Genomic DNA, 19,530 nt, shown 5'->3' with positions numbered 1-19,530 from the left:
CTCTAGCGGAGCAGGTGGCCGGCGGTCGGTGGTCGGAGTCGAGACTTTTTGTTCGTCGCTCGGACGGGTGGCTTACTGCGAATTGTACGTTTGTTCAACGCTTACGCTGAACACTGTTTGCGCACCGCCTCTGATGAATTCGAGGATTCGCGTGTTGAATTAGGACGCGGTTTACGTTTTATTTTCACATTTATGTTTCGTATTTTTTGTGCACACTAATTCATAGACCCTCCACAGAAAATATTAGCATTTTATTATAATAGATCTGCTTTTATATATTTTACTTTCTACTTATTAAATTACAGTTCAAATGCGGTATTTCACATGTAATTCTAACACATAGCAACATGGACCTCTGCGGAATACTAAAGATAAACAAAGCTTGCGGAATGTTAAAGAAATATGCGATTCGCATAAGTAGGTATTTTTTATTTGTACCACTGTAAAAATATACTTAGTTTAAGCTTGATTTACTTATCCAATAATCAATGATTTGTTGCCATTGTCACAGGTTTTTAATCTAGTATCATTAATTATATAAACATAAGTTATGTAAGTACTAATCTATTTCATCATCATCAGCCCATTAACGTCCTCACTGCTGGGGCACGAGCCGTCCCTATGGATGGATAGGGGCCCAGTGCGGATTGATGGTTATTAACGACTGGTAATGCAACCGGGACCAACGGCTTAACGTGCCTTCCGAAGCACGGAGGAGCTCGAGATGTATTTTTTTTTGTGGTCACCCATCCTATGACCGGCCTTTGCGAAAGTTGCTTAACTTCAACAATCGCAGACCGAGCGCGTTTACCGCTGCGCCACCGAGCTCCTCACTAATCTATTTATAATTAGTTATAATAAGTAAAAAGCAACATTATGAAACTGATTTCTATAATGAAACACGTTTAAAAATAATGAAACCACGGAGTGTATTTTAAATATTCTTTTATGCCGTCAACGCGAGGAAAATCCACCATCGGAATGCAAAGTGAAATTTGGGGAATGAATATTAATAATTTAAAGGCGTGTGGTCGGTCTTCCCGCTCCTACACCGCGTACTGCTTTAATTTTATGTTTATATTCCACCAAAACGGTGTATTTAATCAGCATTTATAACTTGAAAATGTTTCCTCATAAAAGTCCTCTTATAAGAATGATGTTTTCAACTGTAATTGAAAGGTATATCGTATTGTTTTAGCAACGAAACTCAAAAGCGCCCCTAAAACATAATTATATTACATGCTATGACGCAACTACCGTGGCAACGAACAATAACACCAAATTTTAATTACCATTCCAATTTTTTATATCAACACAGCCATTTATATGTTACAATGAAATTATATTTACCGAAAAACGATCCGCGGGCTGCAGTTACCCGGTTTAATTGTGATATGTGAATTTTCCAGCGAGTTTTAATTATCTCGCGTCGCGCGCCGCTGAAATACGCGACCGCTCCGTATATTTATGGCGCCCCCCGCCATTCCGATACACTTTTTAACGTAATGAGCGCCACGAACCGAGGGTGCCACCGCCACCCCGTATATGGACCAGTGGGATTGTTTTCCCATTATATACAACCTATGTATTCAGCCGCTAATGGCAGTTAAGTAACAAGGTTTGTGTGAGTAAAAGATTCCTTTTATACGTTCAGTAACTAATCATACAACTTTTTTTTTAATGACTGGTACAAAATAAAAGTTTGTATTGGAAATGCAAAAAAGCTAATACGGAGTCCGATGTTAGACGAGTTTATTCCAAATAATAAGAGCGTCGTGGCGTCGAGGGCGTCATCTCCCAGAATATGAGATAAGTGTCGCTGAGTCGAGCCGCAGTATACGTGATCAGATAACTATAGGGCGGGGCCGCGGCTTCGCCCGATTCAGGATTGCATTAAACATTCACGAACAACACACGTCGCAGACCCGACTCACATAAAAATGAGCGCTTATTATGAAATTAACTACAACCACGCCGCGGGATGTCTGTTACGTTTTTTTTCGGGGCCCGTCAGCCGCAGCCGAATTACTGGACACTAATTGGACTGTAGAAATGTGACGGACGGCGCGGGAAAGCAACATTTTTTCCGAAGTGAATTGCTCTGTGGGACTCGGTAGGTAATCCCCTTAAATCATTTTCAGCCTATTTCGTCAAGTTATTTTCAATATAGGAAAACTGATTGATAAATGTACATTAAATCAACGTTTCATATCATTTTAATAAATGAAAATCAAATTATGGTATTTAACACAGACACGTTAGTTTTCGAATCCGAAGTTCTTCAAACAAATAAGAAGAAAGCGCGGTGTCATTATAAAAAATCTAGTTAAATTCTATGGTATCTTCTTACGAAAAATGGACATGACCCTATGCATGTTTTTATATTATTTATGTAAGTACCTCAGTATAGAAAAAAAACTCGGTGTAACTGATTACTTATTAAATTACTTACTTATACATATTATGTGCTCAGTTACATTTGATTGATTTCAATTTAGTTTCAACCTGCTTTTCAAAAGACTTTTCATACAAGATGAGATAGTCTCGGGTTTGATTTCCGATCAATTCAATTAACAAATCATTTCTTTTAAACACCTTATCACTGAGGCCATATATGATGAAAGTTAAAATATAGCCACACATGTAAACGTCAATAAAGAGCAATCGTCCTTTCCAAAATGATGGGGCACCTATTTTGAGTAATTGAATAATGATGATGATTCTAGGTACGGGCATAGGTTATGCGATAATCACGCGACAACAAGATAATGCGATTTTGCCAACCGGTTCAACCGGTTCAAACGTGTTTGTGAGAATCGCCTTACTTACAAACAGAAAATTCCACTTGATATCATCTCAGAATTATGATCTGAATCATCCATCAAAGTTTTCGTTACGATGTCACTAACACCCATACTTACTGACATGGTAGAATTAAAGAAGTATAATTGAAAATAATGTATAAAAATACAAAAAGAAAAGAATTCTGCGACGGAAAATTCCTCTTGATATTAACTCAGAATTAGGAATTAAATCATCCCTCCTCAGTATTCGTTATGAAGTCACTAACATCCTGTATATATTAATAACGAACATGTATCAAATATATATATATATATATATAGTATTAGGCACTCACCTGCACCCTGGCCTCAGTCAGATCGATCTTCATAGCGATCTCCTCTCTTGTGTATATGTCAGGGTAGTGCGTCTCCTGGAAAGCGCGCTCCAGCTCCTTGAGTTGCGCCGACGTGAACGTGGTGCGTATGCGCCGCTGCTTGCGCTTCTCCGTCAGCGAGCCTTCGTGGCCGCCGTACACCTTGTAGGGAAGTCCCGCTGTAAAAAAGAGCATTTTAGATTCAGTAACTTTTGAACATCGTGCACAAGTGTAGGCAAGTAAAAGGAGTTCAATCATTTCTAATATTAATCGTTAGGTACGAATAATATATAATAAAACAATTCAACAACAAACAATTCCAATATCTAATAAAGTCATTATCTGTTAAATACTTTTTACCCGACTGCGGCGCAAAAAGGAGGGTTACATGTTTAACCGCTATATATATGTGTGTGTGTATGCACGTATGTTCCAACCTAACTTCTAAACCACCTATCAGAACTTAACATATGAAGTGTCTCTAAAAACGTCTTGATTGTAGGATATGTGATGTCACGCTGAATTCAATGTAGCGCACCAAAAATTGAGGATGAAAAAATATATATCGAATGGTATTGTGTTGGGTGTCAAATGAAAGGACTTAATTTTGCACATTTCACATGTGAACATATTATTAGCTTTTCCACGCAGGTCTGCTTATATTTACTCGATAATTATGTTAAATTGATAATATTACTGCTCATACATATTCCAGATAGGTTTTATGTCCAAATCTTGCATTAAACATGTATCGAAAGCATCGTTACGTTTCGTTATCTTAATAAATATTACCCCAATAGAATATAAATAAAAATTTAAATACTAAAACCCGACTACGGAAAAATCAAACAATGATTTTTTTTCTGTAGTATTTAAACTTTTATTTTTCAGTACACAAAAATATATAAAACTTGAAACAAGCATATCAAAAATCCACCCAAATTCAAATTAAAACATAATTAAAATGGCAGAGTAAAAGTAAATGAATGAGCTGTAGGTATAAAACAAACAGATAGGTGTAAGTGTAGGTAGGCAGATATACGTCGAGGAGGGCGCGACTGCGGAAGGGGAGACAAAAATGGCCGCTTCAATTCAACCTGCATCTTCCTCCGACAATGTTGTTTTTGTAGGTACCTACTAATTCGTATAATTTTACCTTATACTTTCAAGTGTTACCGCGTTGTTGATTTTTTCGTATAATTATTCAGGTGATTATTCATGTTTCGATATCGAGTTTGCAGAAAATATACGTATAGGTACTAAATATAATTGTTTTTTTTTTATACCTGCGCAATACGTTGCTTTGTATACCCGCTTTTAGAATATCTACTTTATATTTATTGCTCAGAGATTTGTTAATCAAGTGTTACATTTTGTACGAGATAAAGTAATCAAAATTTGGATCAAGCAGAGCATGTGATTGTTTTTTTTTTTAATTTTGCATGAAATTTACGTTTTAAGTAAGTAATAATGTAAATCATGACTAATTTCAGACGCAAAGGTAAATTAAAACGGTAAACACCGCCGCAATAAATCCCTTTAATTATATTTCAGCATGAATGAAAGTAATCTCAAAGTAATTTCGTCTCTTTCTCAAAGTACAAATGTATAGAATGCGGTGGAAAAACTCGTAGCTTTGGGTTGTCGCGTGGCATAAGTATCGATCGTAGCTCGTGGCTACGACGGCGTAGCCTGTGCTACGAGAGGCACGATGTTCTCTTTTATTACTCTCATTACAAGTGCAAATTCGTGGAATAAGATAATACCCAGTACGAGGTATAGTTTCTGTACATTTTATAAAAGCAAAGTAGGTATTTATTTATATATTTTTGAAAGTTACAAAAAATAGACCCTAGATGGCTTTAAATAGAGGGCAAGAAAAAGTACGTCCAAAACAAATTTATATATTATAACTCGGTTAAAACATTTGTAACGAATAAAGAGTAGGCACCTATGTCAGGAAATCGCAGTGTAATAACACTTTTTTGAAATTTTACGAGTACCAAGTGTTTAGAATCATATTCGAAAACGCCTTTTCAATTTGTAATAGCAATTTATTTGCAATGTTTTTAGTTAATTGTTTTTGACAGGCGTTTTGTTCGGTTCTGGCATTACACGTCATTACGTTGAACACGGTGCTGTTTCATTGCTACCTAAATCCCTTAAAAATCAGTTAAAAGTCATTCAGGCTTATTCATGGTCCTTCGAGCCGGATTTCAGAGAAGATAATAATCAATTAATTGGGGATAAATTAATACGAAGTGATTGGCGAAGATTAAAGAAAAATCAAGATCGACTATAAGTGGCACGTGGATTGTGTGGTCAAGTGAATCAAATTCATCCAATTAATCCTCATTTAATCCATAAAGTTGAACCCATCACTCAATAATCAGGTAGTATTAAGTAAAGCAAAGTGTTGTTAATTACGGTTAGTATAATTTTAATTACTTACATTTATGGCAATCAGTTGCAGATAGATAACCTATTGTGCGTACCTATTGTTCGTCATTTATCCATCTAGAGTTATATTTTTTATTGTATTGCATTAGATTTAGGTTTAACTCTTAGATATAAAATAAAACAGAATTAACAATAATTGTTGTTGTTACAAATTAAGCTAAAACTATAATTTCTAGAGGATCTATCTCGCACAGTTAAATATTAGTTAGGTATTTAGTAAAAATAGCTCAACTGTTCATAGATAGCCGATTAACGTTAATTATTAAGGATTGTAATTGCATAGTAAGTAAGTTTAATTTAGATTTATATCGAATTCCAGGTGGAAACCCCTGTCTCCCAAATGCCTAATGATAAGGACTTGGTGAAGGTACGCGGTAGTTACAAGGGTCAGTTAACTACATTTCTATCGTATCTCAAAACTTTACATGTTGGATCATTGTCCCTAAATGATGTAAGTGAGTTGCAAATGCGATTAGGTAAGTTGATGGCTTTATACGACAAATACGACGAGGTGCAATTAGCGTTGGAATGTCAAGGTGATGATGAGGATCAGTCCGCGCAGTTAAGAGACCGCGCTGACTTTGAATCCCTTTATTATAAAGGAATATCTGACGCTCAGATATTGTTAGATTCTCACAAAAAGCCGCTCGAAGAGTCGGAAAGACGATCCCGTTCTAGTAACTTTATGAACAACGTTAAATTGCCTACAATTCAACTTCCCAAGTTCAGTGGTTCGTATGACAACTGGCTGGGGTTCCACGACACGTTCTGTAGTTTAATACATAATAATAGTGACATAGATGAAATTAATAAGTTTCACTATTTACGAGCGTCGTTGGAAGGGTCCGCAGCCATTGTCATTCAATCCATTGAATTTTCATCAAAAAATTATTCGGTAGCATGGGGACTCTTATGTGAGCGATTCAATAACAAAAGGCTTTTAATCCAAAATCATGTTTCGGCATTGTTTAATTTGGAAAATATCACCAAGGAGTGTTCTTTTACTTTGAAACGTCTTCTTGATAAAATTAATCAAAATCTAAGGGCTTTAGAGTCATTGGGTGAGCCTGTTCAATACTGGGATACGCTTATTATTTACTTAATTACCCAAAAATTAGATGTCAAAACTTATCGCGAGTGGGAAGAGTGGAAGGGCCGCCTCAGCAAAAATGAAAAGATTACTTTAGATTACTTTCAACATTTTTTGCGTAATCGAGCCGATTTAGTTGAAACACTTGAAATGTCACGTAATACTGTGAATCAATCAAACCAGAATCATAATAATCAGACAAAAAATACTAACCCGAAAATCAAAACAATGGTATCAGTTCAATCCTCTTCTAGGTCATGTCAGTTATGTAACGGTGAACACAATTTAGCTAACTGCTCGCAGTTTCTTTCATTGAGCAACGACGCTCGACTAAAGTTATTGCCTACTTATAAGGTTTGCTACAATTGTTTTAGTAACGGTCATTTCGCAAATCAATGCAAGAAAAAGGGATGTAAGGTTTGCAAACGTAAGCATCACACACTGGTACATATAAACGATTTTAAGTCTAAACAAGCAGAAAATGGGCACTCGTCATTCCATAATAATTCGGGCTGCGAAATTCCCTCACAGCAGGCGGCGCACACGGCAGCGACAGGTTCACATGCCGATCACTCTAACACTGGCGCTCGCAGCAATGCAAACCCGAACGTCATCTTATCAGCAAGCATCCAAACTGCTCAATCGAATGACGTATTATTATCGACAGCACTGATTAAGGTTTATGATTCGCAAAATAAAGAACATGTTGTCCGTGCAATTTTGGATAGTGGTAGCACTTCCTGTCTTATGACAGAGAAGTTGTACCGTAATTTAAACTTACCTGCCAGTCAAATCAACAAATCAATAATAGGAATCAACAATGTTTCATCGCAGATTAATAAAATGTGTCGGCTGCCAATTACGTCACTTAATGATAATTTTGCGACAACCCTTCATTGTTTTATTTTACCCTCCATCACAGATAATATACCCCATCATCAGGTTGATTTAACAAACATTAACATTCCATCAGGCATATGTTTGGCCGATCCCCATTTTCACACACCGGCAGCCGTCGACATGATTATAGGCGCAGATGTTTTTTGGGACATTTTAGGGTCTCAAAGGGTCACATTAGGAGAAGGAAAACCAATCCTTTTTGAGACACGTTTGGGTTGGGTAGTTTCAGGGCCGATCAATATTAATAATTCGTTTAATCAATCACGGGCAATTAAATGTAATTTTACCCAAACATCATCTCGATATGACGTCATTAATGATTGTGATAGCGTTCAAAACCAATTAATGCGTTTTTGGCAGCTTGAGGAAGTGAGCCATCAGCTATCCCATTTCTCAGCAGAAGAAAAGTCTTGCGAGGACCATTTTGTTAAAAATACTACCAGGTTGGAGGATGGCAGGTTTTGCGTGAAGGTTCCTCTTAAGGAATCCCCGCAGTTATTAGGTGACTCATTACAAAGGGCTGAGAAATGTTTTCTGTCGTTGGAGCGACGGCTTCAAAACCAACCAAAATTAAACCAATTATATAAGGATTTCATGAGCGAATATGAGTCGCTAGGCCACATGTCTGCCGTTGATACCTCTGAATCTGATAAATTAGGTAATTTTATACCACATCATGGCGTTCTCCGCGAGAGTAGTTCAACGACCAAATTAAGGGCAGTTTTCAATGCTAGTAGTCCTACTACTTCTGGGGTTACTTACAATGACATCCAAATGGTGGGTCCAACGATTCAGGATGACCTTTTATCCATCCTTCTGCGATTCAGACAACATCAGTACGTTCTTTCTGCCGATGTTGAAAAAATGTACCGGCAGATAGTCGTACACCCTGACTTCAGACATCTGCAGCAAATAGTTTGGCGATGCAAGCCATCGGAGCCTCTGAAGTTTTATCAATTAAACACCGTTACTTACGGTACTGCCAGTGCTCCATTTTTGGCAACCAGGTGTCTGAGGGAAGTTGGTCTACAGAGTAGGGATGAAAAAATTAAAGAGATCATCATGCGTGATTTTTATGTGGATGACCTACTTACCGGTGGGGACACTATTGAGGATGTCATTTACATTAGGGAGCAAGTTACTGCTGAACTGGCATCGGCGTGTATGCCACTGAGAAAGTGGAGGTCAAATGAGCCACATTTAGTGTCTGAACCCAATCAGTCTCCCATCGATTTGAACATAGGGTCAACTGAGCCGAGTAAAACGCTGGGCCTGTGTTGGCAGACCAGTGATGATGAACTTCGTTTTCCCATCGGTACATCAACTGGAGAGGGTAACACTAAACGTGAGTTGTTGTCGGTAATCGCGCAAATCTTTGACCCTTTAGGACTTCTTTCTCCGTATATAATAAAAATGAAAATGTTGCTGCAAAGACTGTGGTTGCACCAGTTGTCGTGGGATGAGCCTTTACCCATAGATGTTAGAAACTCTTGGCAAGAAATAATTAAGGACTTGCCTTGTTTAAACAACCTTCGTGTGCCACGAGTTGTTATATGCGATTTACACCAATGGATGGAGATTCATGTTTTCACGGATGCCTCTGTAAAGGCATACGGAGCATGTTTATACATTCGCAGCATGAACAGCAAAGGTGAAGTTTTAGTTAGACTCTTAATGGCTAAAAGCCGTGTCGCCCCTCTTAAACCTACCACCATTCCCCGACTGGAGCTTTGTGGTGCTCTAGTAGGTACTCACCTTTACACAAAGGTAATAAATTCACTTCGGGTGACGGTAAGATCAGTGACGTTCTGGACTGATTCCACCATAGTATTAGGATGGTTGAGAATGATGCCTAACAAATTGCAGCCCTTTGTTCGCAATCGAGTGGCTGAAATTTTGGAAACCACTGGTGATTTATTATGGAGGCATGTTCCTACTGACTTGAATCCCGCAGACTTCATATCTCGTGGTGTTAATATCAGCACTTTACAGTGTTTAGATATGTGGTGGAGCTGCCCAGGTTTCTTAATGGACATCCCTTCTAAGTGGCCAGGTGATATCAAGCCTGTTGAGAAGCTGCCCGAGCTTTGCCGTGAGATGTCATTGCATTTATCTCTAGTAGGAGACAATAAAAATGGTTTAATTGATTTCAGTAGGTTTTCTAAATTCTTAAAATTAATTCGCACAGCAGCGTATGTCTTGCGTTTTATTAAGGCATGCAAAAAAAATGAACTTAAATCTAACTTCCTTAGTCAGGAAGAGATACAGCAAGGGTTAGATTTAACTATTAAATTATCTCAAGTGGAATCATTTCCGGAATGTGAGTTGCTGTTGCAACAAAAGCCTTTACCGAAAAGGAGCCCACTGTGTAATTTTAACGTTTTTCTGGATGATCACAAAATCATTAGAGTTGGTGGCCGATTAAGTAACTCAAGTTTTCCGTTCCATAAGAAGTACCCTATATTGATACAGTCCGCTCACAGTTTTTCAAAATTATTATTTGAATTCGAACACTTGCGTTTAATGCATGCTGGACCTCAATTATTGTTAAATTCAATTCATGAAAATTATTGGCCAATCGGGGGCCGACGATTAGCAAAGTCTTGCTATCGTCGATGTGTGCGTTGCGCTCGTATGAGAGGCCGCACACTTTCACCGTTAATGGGTGATTTGCCTACCAATCGTCTCACTCCGGGCTATCCTTTTGAAAATGTAGGCGTGGACTACGCTGGTCCGATCGCCTCCGCGAGTCGTCAAGGTCGCGGTTGTCGAATAGTAAAGGTTTATATTGCTATCTTTGTATGTTTTAGCACTAAAGCTATCCACTTAGAGCTTGTGGGCGATCTAACGAGCAACAATTACCTGCTAGCGTTACGGAGGTTCATGTCGCGTAGAGGGAAACCGGTTAGCATTTATAGCGATAATGGCACCTCGTTTGTTGGCGCGTCTAATGACCTATCACAATTCTTACTGGATAGTGGCAACTCACTTTCAGAGAATGTAGCGAATGAAGGCATTAATTTCCGGTTTATACCTGCATATTCCCCTCACTTTGGCGGTCTCTGGGAGGCAGGAGTTAAATCCACCAAGTTCCATCTTCAGCGAGTGTTGGGACATTGTCATCTCACTTATGAGGAATTGAATACTACACTTGTCCAAATTGAGGCCATTCTTAATTCGCGACCGCTCACGCCTATGTCATCCGACCCTGAGGACCTGATGCCGTTGACTCCTGGACATTTTATAATTGGAAGGCCATTAACTTCGTTGCCCGCACGAGATTTGACAAGTTACTCTTCAAATCATCTAAATCGATATCAACGTATCGAACAACTGCGACAACATTTTTGGAGCAGATGGTATAAAGAGTATGTGTCTCAACTCCAACACCGCATCAAGTGGAAAACCAGAGGTGACACACTGAAACTTAACTCTCTCGTCGTTTTGAAGGACGATAACTTGCCACCCTTAAAATGGAAGTTAGGAAGAATCGTTGCAGTTTACCCTGGTGCTGATGGCATAAGCAGAGTTGCTGATGTACGTACGGCTGGAGGAGTACTAAGGAGATCTTTTACAAGAATTTGCCCTCTTCCAGAAGCGGATGAAGTTGTTGGAAGTGCAGCTTCCAACGTCCGGGGGCATGTTTAGAATCATATTCGAAAACGCCTTTTCAATTTGTAATAGCAATTTATTTGCAATGTTTTTAGTTAATTGTTTTTGACAGGCGTTTTGTTCGGTTCTGGCATTACACGTCATTACGTTGAACACGGTGCTGTTTCATTGCTACCTAAATCCCTTAAAAATCAGTTAAAAGTCATTCAGGCTTATTCACCAAGGCTGAAGTGGCTGACTTCCCTAAAAGTTTATTTATAGTCTACAAATTTACCTGTTTTCTGAAAGATATGCCATACGAATAAATAAAGAAGTAAATACGATATAACAAGCAAACTTTTACTATGGTAGCATCTAAGGGATATAAACAACAGTACTGTCTGGCAGGTTTTGATTCGCCGCGGAGGCATGAGTGGTCTTTAGTGAGAGGCATGCGGACGCGGGCGACCACATCGAGCCCGCAGTGGCACAACGACAATTACCTCAAATGAACCGGAATTAATCGGGAGCCGCTCCTTGGCCGCGCTGCGGTCTCATTTGCATTATTAATAGAGGCTCCGGGCTTCGTGTCACCGCCCCCCTCTCCCCTAAACCCCGCGACTCCCTCGCAATTTGCGGGACCTAATGAAGAGAATCTTGCCAAGATGTTTCCGTTCATAAGATGTTTAATTTGGGCTCGCTGTTCGGGTCCACTCATTATTACTGCGCGCTTCATTTTTATCGATCTTGTGAGTAGAATAGGCAGTATACCTAAAGATAATAAAAATATATAAGTAGCTACTAATTGCTATATAATATAGGTAGCACGCTTATAATTCAGGTGATATTTTTATCGGAGATAATAAAAACGAAGAGCCATGTGTGACTATGATCGTAATTTATATCATAATATCTATAAAAAATCTTAATTCGTTGAATATAATTGAACAGGCCGTTTAAGTATACTTAATTAACAATCGGAAGGAGTACGGATCATACTTATTCCACAACGCTCCGTCGATCTATTACTATATCTATCAAATATTCCCACGTCAATGTGTAACTTATTTACAACCAAGTTCAATTTAAAACAAACACTGCGCAATTCACGTACTTACACAAGACGTTCACGCCGAACACGTGGCGTTAATTAATCGTCACAGACCGATTAATTCACAGGTGATATGATCCGTAACCCCCTCCTACCCCCGCACCCCACTCCCCGCGGAGTTCCTGTTAATTACGCCACGGCGAGACTGCTTGAATGGCGCTAAGGACTTATCACACTCGCACGCCCAAACCTAAATCATTTACACATTCAAAGCAGATACCGATTGACATGAAAGCAATGCAATGCTACAAGAATTCCCTGCCGCAAGCAGAGCCAGTAAATTGTATCGCCATCCATCTAGCGGAGCCGTGGTTCATTTTTCTCGCGTCACGCGAAAAGTTCTCCGGCATCCATAATGCACGCTTGTCGGCGCGTCATCGTGGCATATTGCGCCGCCCGCGCCCGCGCCCGCCAGAAGGGTTACCAGCATAGATTAATGAAGGCTCGCTACACTTCTTGCCGCTACGTCTTCTTCATACATCACCTAACTTCGACCTCGAGCCAATCTAAACTTTCAACGCCCCTAATAACTTAACTGTCCATCAACAATACGATATTTTTATAACGGATGCTAAAGGTATAAAAGGCTCGCAGGAGTAATGTGTAGCGGCAATATATTTTATATTGCGAATAAACATGTGGGTAAATTTGCGTAATGGTGGCTGTAAAAGGGAACACTTCGGCGCCGAGTTAAATTGTGCCGGCGAGCACCGGCTCTCGTAAAAATGATGAAACAACGGGCTTATTGTAACTTGGATTATTTTATGCCTCTTACCATTTTGCATGTATTTTAAATATGACGTTAAAATACATACATGCATAAACTTATGCCCTATTAGTCCAAGGCCAAATCACCTGAATACAACTTGCTATCACATCTGGTGATAGTATCGGGCAAAGACGTGTGGTCACAGAGATCATTCACTTATTAATAATACACATATAACATAAGCTTACGACTGTATTCTCTATTGAAGAAATCATCATTTTATCTTGTTCAATTATTACTAGTATATTTCAATCAACGGATGTGTCCGGATACGTACCGACATTATATCATCACATACTGAATAAACTTTCCTCGACCCACAACTAGAAGAGAGCAATAATTTCTTTTTACAAAAATAAAAGTGGGATCTCTCGTGGAGTGCGCCGCAGTAACATTGTTGGAGTTACGATCGCGGCTCCGGCTCTGCTCAACTGTGAGATATTGCCTTTTTTATGGCCTCTCTTCTATACTATACTACGCTGGGACAGAATAGATCACATGATGCGATAAAATATTGCCCTCCGTTGGCTCCAAATCGAATTAACCCGTCCACTTGCATACAAAGGCGACATGCGAATAGGAATAGAATAGAAATGGCGATATCGGCCGGGACACCGAACTGTTTTCCCTCGTCGTTATGTAAAGACTGTGTATTTTGTGAGAATAAACAAAATGTTTACTTAAAGGGAAAGCTGTGCGGGCTTTTAACTTGCAAAGATAACTTTTACTTTGGTAGTTTAAAAGTTTAGATTTTATGTACCTATCATTTTTACTTGGGTTTCGTAAAACAACAAAAAAGACACTTTTTAACGTTATAACTTCAGGACCCTATTTCATAAAGCTTACAATTATCTGTAAGAGCTTTGTATTGTATTTTATTGTGGTAAAAATCAACAATTCAGCAACCGAACATTTCATGGTCATTTCATGTTCTGGCCCATTTGTATTCGTAAAAGCTGACAAGTTTGTCAACAACTCGTCATTCTAGTGTTTCATAAAAGGATGTACAACTGACTATGAAAGTAGGACAAATTGTTGACGATTTCTTTTTGACATTTGTCGTTTATGAACTCTTACCTGTCAACACTCAATTACAAAATTGTCAAATAGTCATAAAATTTTGACATGAGCCTTAGCCTGTGTCAGGATTAAATTAAAATTGTTGATTGCCGGAGAAACGCGATAATACATAAGTTGAAATGTTAAATTCTAACAACAATAATAGTTGTGATAATGATGATTATGATTTAGAAGAAAATAGATAAAACAGAGACTTTAGAAAAAGAATAAAGATTTAATGTAAAATTAAAATATACTCTATACGAGTATTTAAACAAAAGTATGCGGCCAATTGCAACACCTAACAAGAAGAAATCAAGCACTTAAATCTGTGCAAATTAGATCCGTAAGGCTGAATAGGTCTGAGATCGAAATATACTTATCAGTTCTGACACCTATCATCAACAGTAATTTACCTATCGCCGACAAAGATTTACCGGCCATGGACAGGTGATTTTACCAATCATCAAGTAAAAAGTGTCATTTTACCACCGCATTCCTGTCTACAACTATAAATTAGTTCAGTTTTATGAACCACAGCAACTGTTATGGTAATCCGACATACTTAATTACTTATGTAAAATTGTCGACTTGTATATCTTTGGCAACTTTAAGATTCATGATGATTTTGTCTGTAAACGATGTACAACTAACATCGCTGCTTCACGGGCAAATCAAATCTATAATGGATCGGAAAAAGTCATAATCTGCAATCCGCAAAGACATTTTACACCCATTGCACCAACATCACGTCAACAATAACGTAGGTAAGTGTAACTAAAGCAGACGCGACTTAATCTTAACCCTGCGATTCTTGTAATTGTACTACAATTAATACGCAAACTTGTAATTAATTTCTGCGTGATTAACGGGTATAATCCGGGCTTACTCGAGATTACGTGAGCCGGCTGAGGTGAGTTATTGTGTTGCGTGGGCCGCGGAGGCGGAGGCGCGGGGCGGGCGAGCCGCAGCCCCGCAAGACGCGGCTCGGGCTCCGCTGTCCTCCCCTTAAGATTCTCGCGGACGCCGCTGCCAATTAGGGGCGCAATCGCTCACGCGGCGAGAGCCCCCGGCCGCCCCGCCCGCGCCGCCGCCGCCACCCGGCGCACTACTCTTTGTTCCCGCCGTCCCCCGGCCCGCCACTCGCCCGCCAAATGAAAACGGTTTCACTTTGGCCTTACGAAGAGAAGCAATAAAGATAAAGTTTAAGAAAGGTTTTTCACCTTTCTTTTGGAATTGATTCGGAAAGTTTGTTTGTTGTTTAATTTTAACACTAGTTAAGCGTCGTCTGAAAACCTATTTCTAACGTGGATTACAAAGCTGAAGATAAAGTTATTGATACGATTAACTAAAAAGCCTGTGATAATCCCGAATGAACGATGCGATAATAACAGCAAAGTAAATTAATCTTCATACCTTCCAGAGTAGGGGTAGCTTTGTTTGCTACTTTGTTTTAGAAGTATCACAAGTATTCTGATTTAGTGAAAACCGATAGATATCTTTCTTATCCTCAAGAGACAAAATATGACATGCAGATATGTATTATTTATAATATCTACCTTATCTAATCAAAAATCGCATTCTGATGTGATTTTTTTGCAACGAATCCTCGCAATAGAGTGGCTAGTTTCATTCGGGTAAAAATTGAGACCAAATTGTTTTACCATACTGACTGTACAAAAAATCTTCAAAAATATTGTATCTAGAAGGTATAAGCATTCTCTCATTCTAGGAAATACACTAACTTACTGTATAATTCTTATAGTATCTTCATCTCTTCATTAAACTTATTAACCTTTAACAATAAATAAATGTATTATGTATGTAATACCAAATTACTTTAGTCCGGCCAAGTAGTTAATGCCATCTGCGGCAAATCTACAATAAGTCCCGTCAAAAACAAACCACATTACTTTAGCATAAAGCTGAAAATAAAAGAAAAAAATCGTATAATGTTCATTATACTCTGGAAAATTCTAGTGACTTTTGACTACTGTCTACCCCGACAAATATTGTAAGAGTGAGTTAATGTGGGGGCATGTACTTACTAGCTTAGGACTTTACAGCAGGCTCTGAACGGCAACACGAAATTATATCGAGAGTTTCGACCAATAGACGCAGTGATTGCTATCTACATAGATGGACATCGTATGGCTATTGGTCAAAGCCCTCAATGCAATTGGCGCAGCGCGCGACGCGGTTGTCATGCCGTGAGGGCATGAAATAGACTAGGCTTGGGTCTATTGTAACTAGAGAAACAACCGCGATTCTTAGCTTCATTTGGAGAAGGCTTTCTTCTTCTATCGTGTGGGTTGTGAGATGGATTACAAACCTCATCAACCTTGGTGTCAGGGTTATTATTCAGCCGCCAAAGGCCCCTGACATGGCTCATGTAACGACTACTTACTTATATCAGTAAGTAGTAACCGGTACCAACGGCATAACGTGGCACGGAGGCCTTTGCCTAAGTAAGCTTTGATGAGGAAACAAACATTATTTTCCTGTCTCGAAAAACATCGTAGTTTTTTATCGTCATTAGTACATGATTTAGTATTCGATACAATCAATTATTTTTTATACGTACTTCATGGTAACTAAAACAAGTTGGTTGTGAACCCCAATTTGGATTTATTTTTCCAAAATCACATTCTGGTGTGATTATGTCCAGCAAAACATCGCATCAAATACGCTAGTTTCATTCCGCTCAAAAATTTCGACCGGTAGGTCGAAGCTAACAAAAACTAATTGTAACCTTTGAAGGCATGGATTTGTACATTTACTTACATGTACATTTACTACCTACCTACCTTATTAATTAGGAACAATATGAGCCTCTGGCGGACCGGAGGGTTGGGCTAAGCAAAAATCGGCTGATAATAAATAATTATGGATTATGAATTATTCTGCTAGTAGGTACGGATTCTTAACTAAAAACGATTATGACATTAATAATATAAAATGTATAGATATTAAATACAATTTCAAAAAAAGAAAATAAAACTAGGTGCCCCTGGTCAAATACAAATCTTTCTTAGCTGTTAAATCATTAACAAGTCAAATCATTCTTAACTGTCTGCCTGGAATCTATTAGAATTGGAAACAAAATAATAAGTATCTGCTTTTGCTTCATGCACTTCCACGGAATGATGGCGTAGCTATCTGTATAAAATCCACAATAATCAGACCCTGATTTGTAGAGGGGTCTATAGTGCCTAGAGCTCAGCTTAAAGTGGGAGACGCACGTTGATCTTTAAAAAACCTACGCGTACAAGTGCGCAAATCACACTGCTCGTATCTTATTTATTAGTATATTACATTTCTTCCCAGAAAGATTATCGTTTAAAGATGTTAACTTCGATAATTTACCAATAATTATCACCTAAGCTTTAGATTTTTTCTTCATTATGAAATTAAGCGATGTCTTTTATTGACAATGGTGTAGTTTTTCCATAATAAATCTCACTAAATAAATACCACTAATACGGGAGGTGTCAGCAAATGTTCCCTCTAGTGTGAGAAATAAAATGTCATTCACTTTGTTTCAGTAATCTACAAATATTTGTTTTTATAGTCATGGGATTAAGTGTAATATAAACTTAAGATTTTAGAAAAAAACAAATAGAGATAAGATAAAAACACAAAAAAGATTTTGTGTGAAGTTTTGCAATAAAACTGGCCACATGAGTCTTAAAAAAATAAGCTAACGCCATGGGGTTCTCGAAAAAGAAAAGTTACCTTTTATAATAATATATAGCTTACGGAAAATTTATTTTGGAATAAACTGCCAGTAATAATAATTAATATTTCGTTAACTATATCTTATTTAGTCATAAATTCTTCTCGGTTTAGAGACTTTGAAATGAATTTTGACCATGGTATTTTACTATACAGCAACACAGGCCTCCGAATAATAGAACTGACTTAGTGCCGCTTTACTAATAAACAAGCGGTGAACGTGTGTATAATTATTTGACAGCCAAGAACAATTGAATCTTCTGTATTCTCTTTACTTTTTCAAAACAAAATACAGTTTATTCAAGTCATATAACAATTTGTCTTTATTTGTTTGTATTTCGATATTAATAGGTTGGTCATACGTATTAAGTGATTTTTATTGTCCTTATTAAATTTAGTTTTTTAGTTGCCATAAAAAAAATGTATTTTGCTGTAAACTTGTCACACAAGTCATGTTATTTATCTTAATGGCGCAAGCCTGCATTAGTAAATGACGAACGACGTGTTGAACTTTAATATATTAACTTTGTTTAAATAGGTACTTATATACAGGGTGTTAGTGACATCGTAACGAAAACTTTGAGGGATGATTCAGACCATGATTCTGAGTCGATATCAAGTGGATTTTTCCGTCGCAAAAGTATGGAAAGGAAAATAATTAAAAAAAAAACTAATTTAATATAAATACAATAATAAACAAAATAATATGTTTTAAAATACAAGTATTAAACTTCTTCTGTACAATATAAGATATTACCTCTATATGCTACAAAGAAAAGGCTATAGCGCATGCTACGCCATGACTACGGACCCGTAGTAGCTAAGCTACGCAGGCCATTAGTAACACCGTCATTTACTGCTCGTGAAATAATTGTGAAAATGCCCACTGTAAAACGGGAGGTAATAGTTTGTCAGTTATTTTCAAACTAAAATTGTACAATAAATTTTATTTTCAAACAAACGTAAAATACCTACGCGAATACGAGTATTTTAAAAACATCCCATGATATTATATTTCTTCTAAATAAAACATATCAAAATTATGGGTGAAATAAAAAGTAAACAAAAAAATTACCGTCGGCTTGTGACACATTTTCAGTATTATAGGCTGAAACAAAGAGGTTACTTACGTTGTAAGTTCATGGCTGGTGGGAAGATGTGGTGGTTCCTCATGGCCTCCTGCGGGCGCGCGCACTGCGGCGGCGGCGGCTGGTAGCGCATGCCCTGGTAGCGGTACGCGGCCTGCGACATCTGGCCGCACGAGGCCAGCTCGCCCCACGACAGCTCGCCGCCGCCCGAGCCCAGGCAGCCGCCGTCGAAGCCGCCGCCGGCGCCCCCCAGGTACCCGTACTCCATGGTTCCACTAACTCCTGCTCACAGTCCTCATCTACCCCTGCTCGACGTGCGGCGCCCGCCGCGCGCGGCGCGACCGTCTCTTCTCAGCCCGCGAAGGCTCACACCCGCATAATTGGATGAGCCGAATCGAATTATGCCGATTACAGATGGTATCAGATCGCAATAGTTTTTACCGGCGCGGAGGACCGTGCGCTCGCCCCACTCGAAATCGAATGATAAGCCTAATTCAATAAGGGCGAGCCTCGAGGACGGGGCGGGCCGCGCACCCCTGCCGTCGACCAATCCTCACGCGCGTCGCCGCG

General features: G+C 38.7%; 2 protein-coding genes across 3 annotated transcripts in view; one reads left to right on the top strand and one right to left on the bottom strand.

Annotated features, from left to right (window-relative positions):
• The window catches only part of LOC126366490 (paired mesoderm homeobox protein 2A-like), a 37,467-nt gene extending 18,239 nt beyond the window's left edge, over positions 1 to 19,228 (bottom strand). The window contains exons 1-2 of the mRNA XM_050009603.1: positions 19,003 to 19,228; positions 3,140 to 3,336 (exon numbers count right to left, since the gene is read on the bottom strand). Coding sequence (XP_049865560.1) covers positions 3,140 to 3,336; positions 19,003 to 19,228 — 423 coding nt within the window. The remainder of the gene's footprint in view (positions 1 to 3,139; positions 3,337 to 19,002) is intronic.
• On the top strand, positions 5,179 to 11,372 carry LOC126366489 (uncharacterized). 2 transcript variants are annotated; one of them, XM_050009601.1, is made up of 2 exons: positions 5,179 to 5,550; positions 5,937 to 11,372. In XM_050009601.1, exon 2 carries the CDS (start codon positions 5,958 to 5,960, stop codon positions 11,253 to 11,255), a length of 5,298 nt encoding a protein of 1,765 aa, XP_049865558.1. In that variant the 5' UTR covers positions 5,179 to 5,550; positions 5,937 to 5,957; the 3' UTR covers positions 11,256 to 11,372. The 2 variants fall into 2 exon arrangements, with proteins under 2 accessions (XP_049865558.1, XP_049865557.1); XM_050009600.1 differs by having other exon boundaries at positions 5,179 to 5,585.
• Positions 19,229 to 19,530: the final 302 nt, after the last annotated feature.

The sequence above is a fragment of the Pectinophora gossypiella genome, chromosome 4 (assembly GCF_024362695.1).
Source record: "Pectinophora gossypiella chromosome 4, ilPecGoss1.1, whole genome shotgun sequence".
Taxonomy (NCBI): Eukaryota; Metazoa; Arthropoda; class Insecta; order Lepidoptera; family Gelechiidae; genus Pectinophora; species Pectinophora gossypiella.
This window is presented reverse-complemented; position numbering and strand designations above follow the sequence as displayed.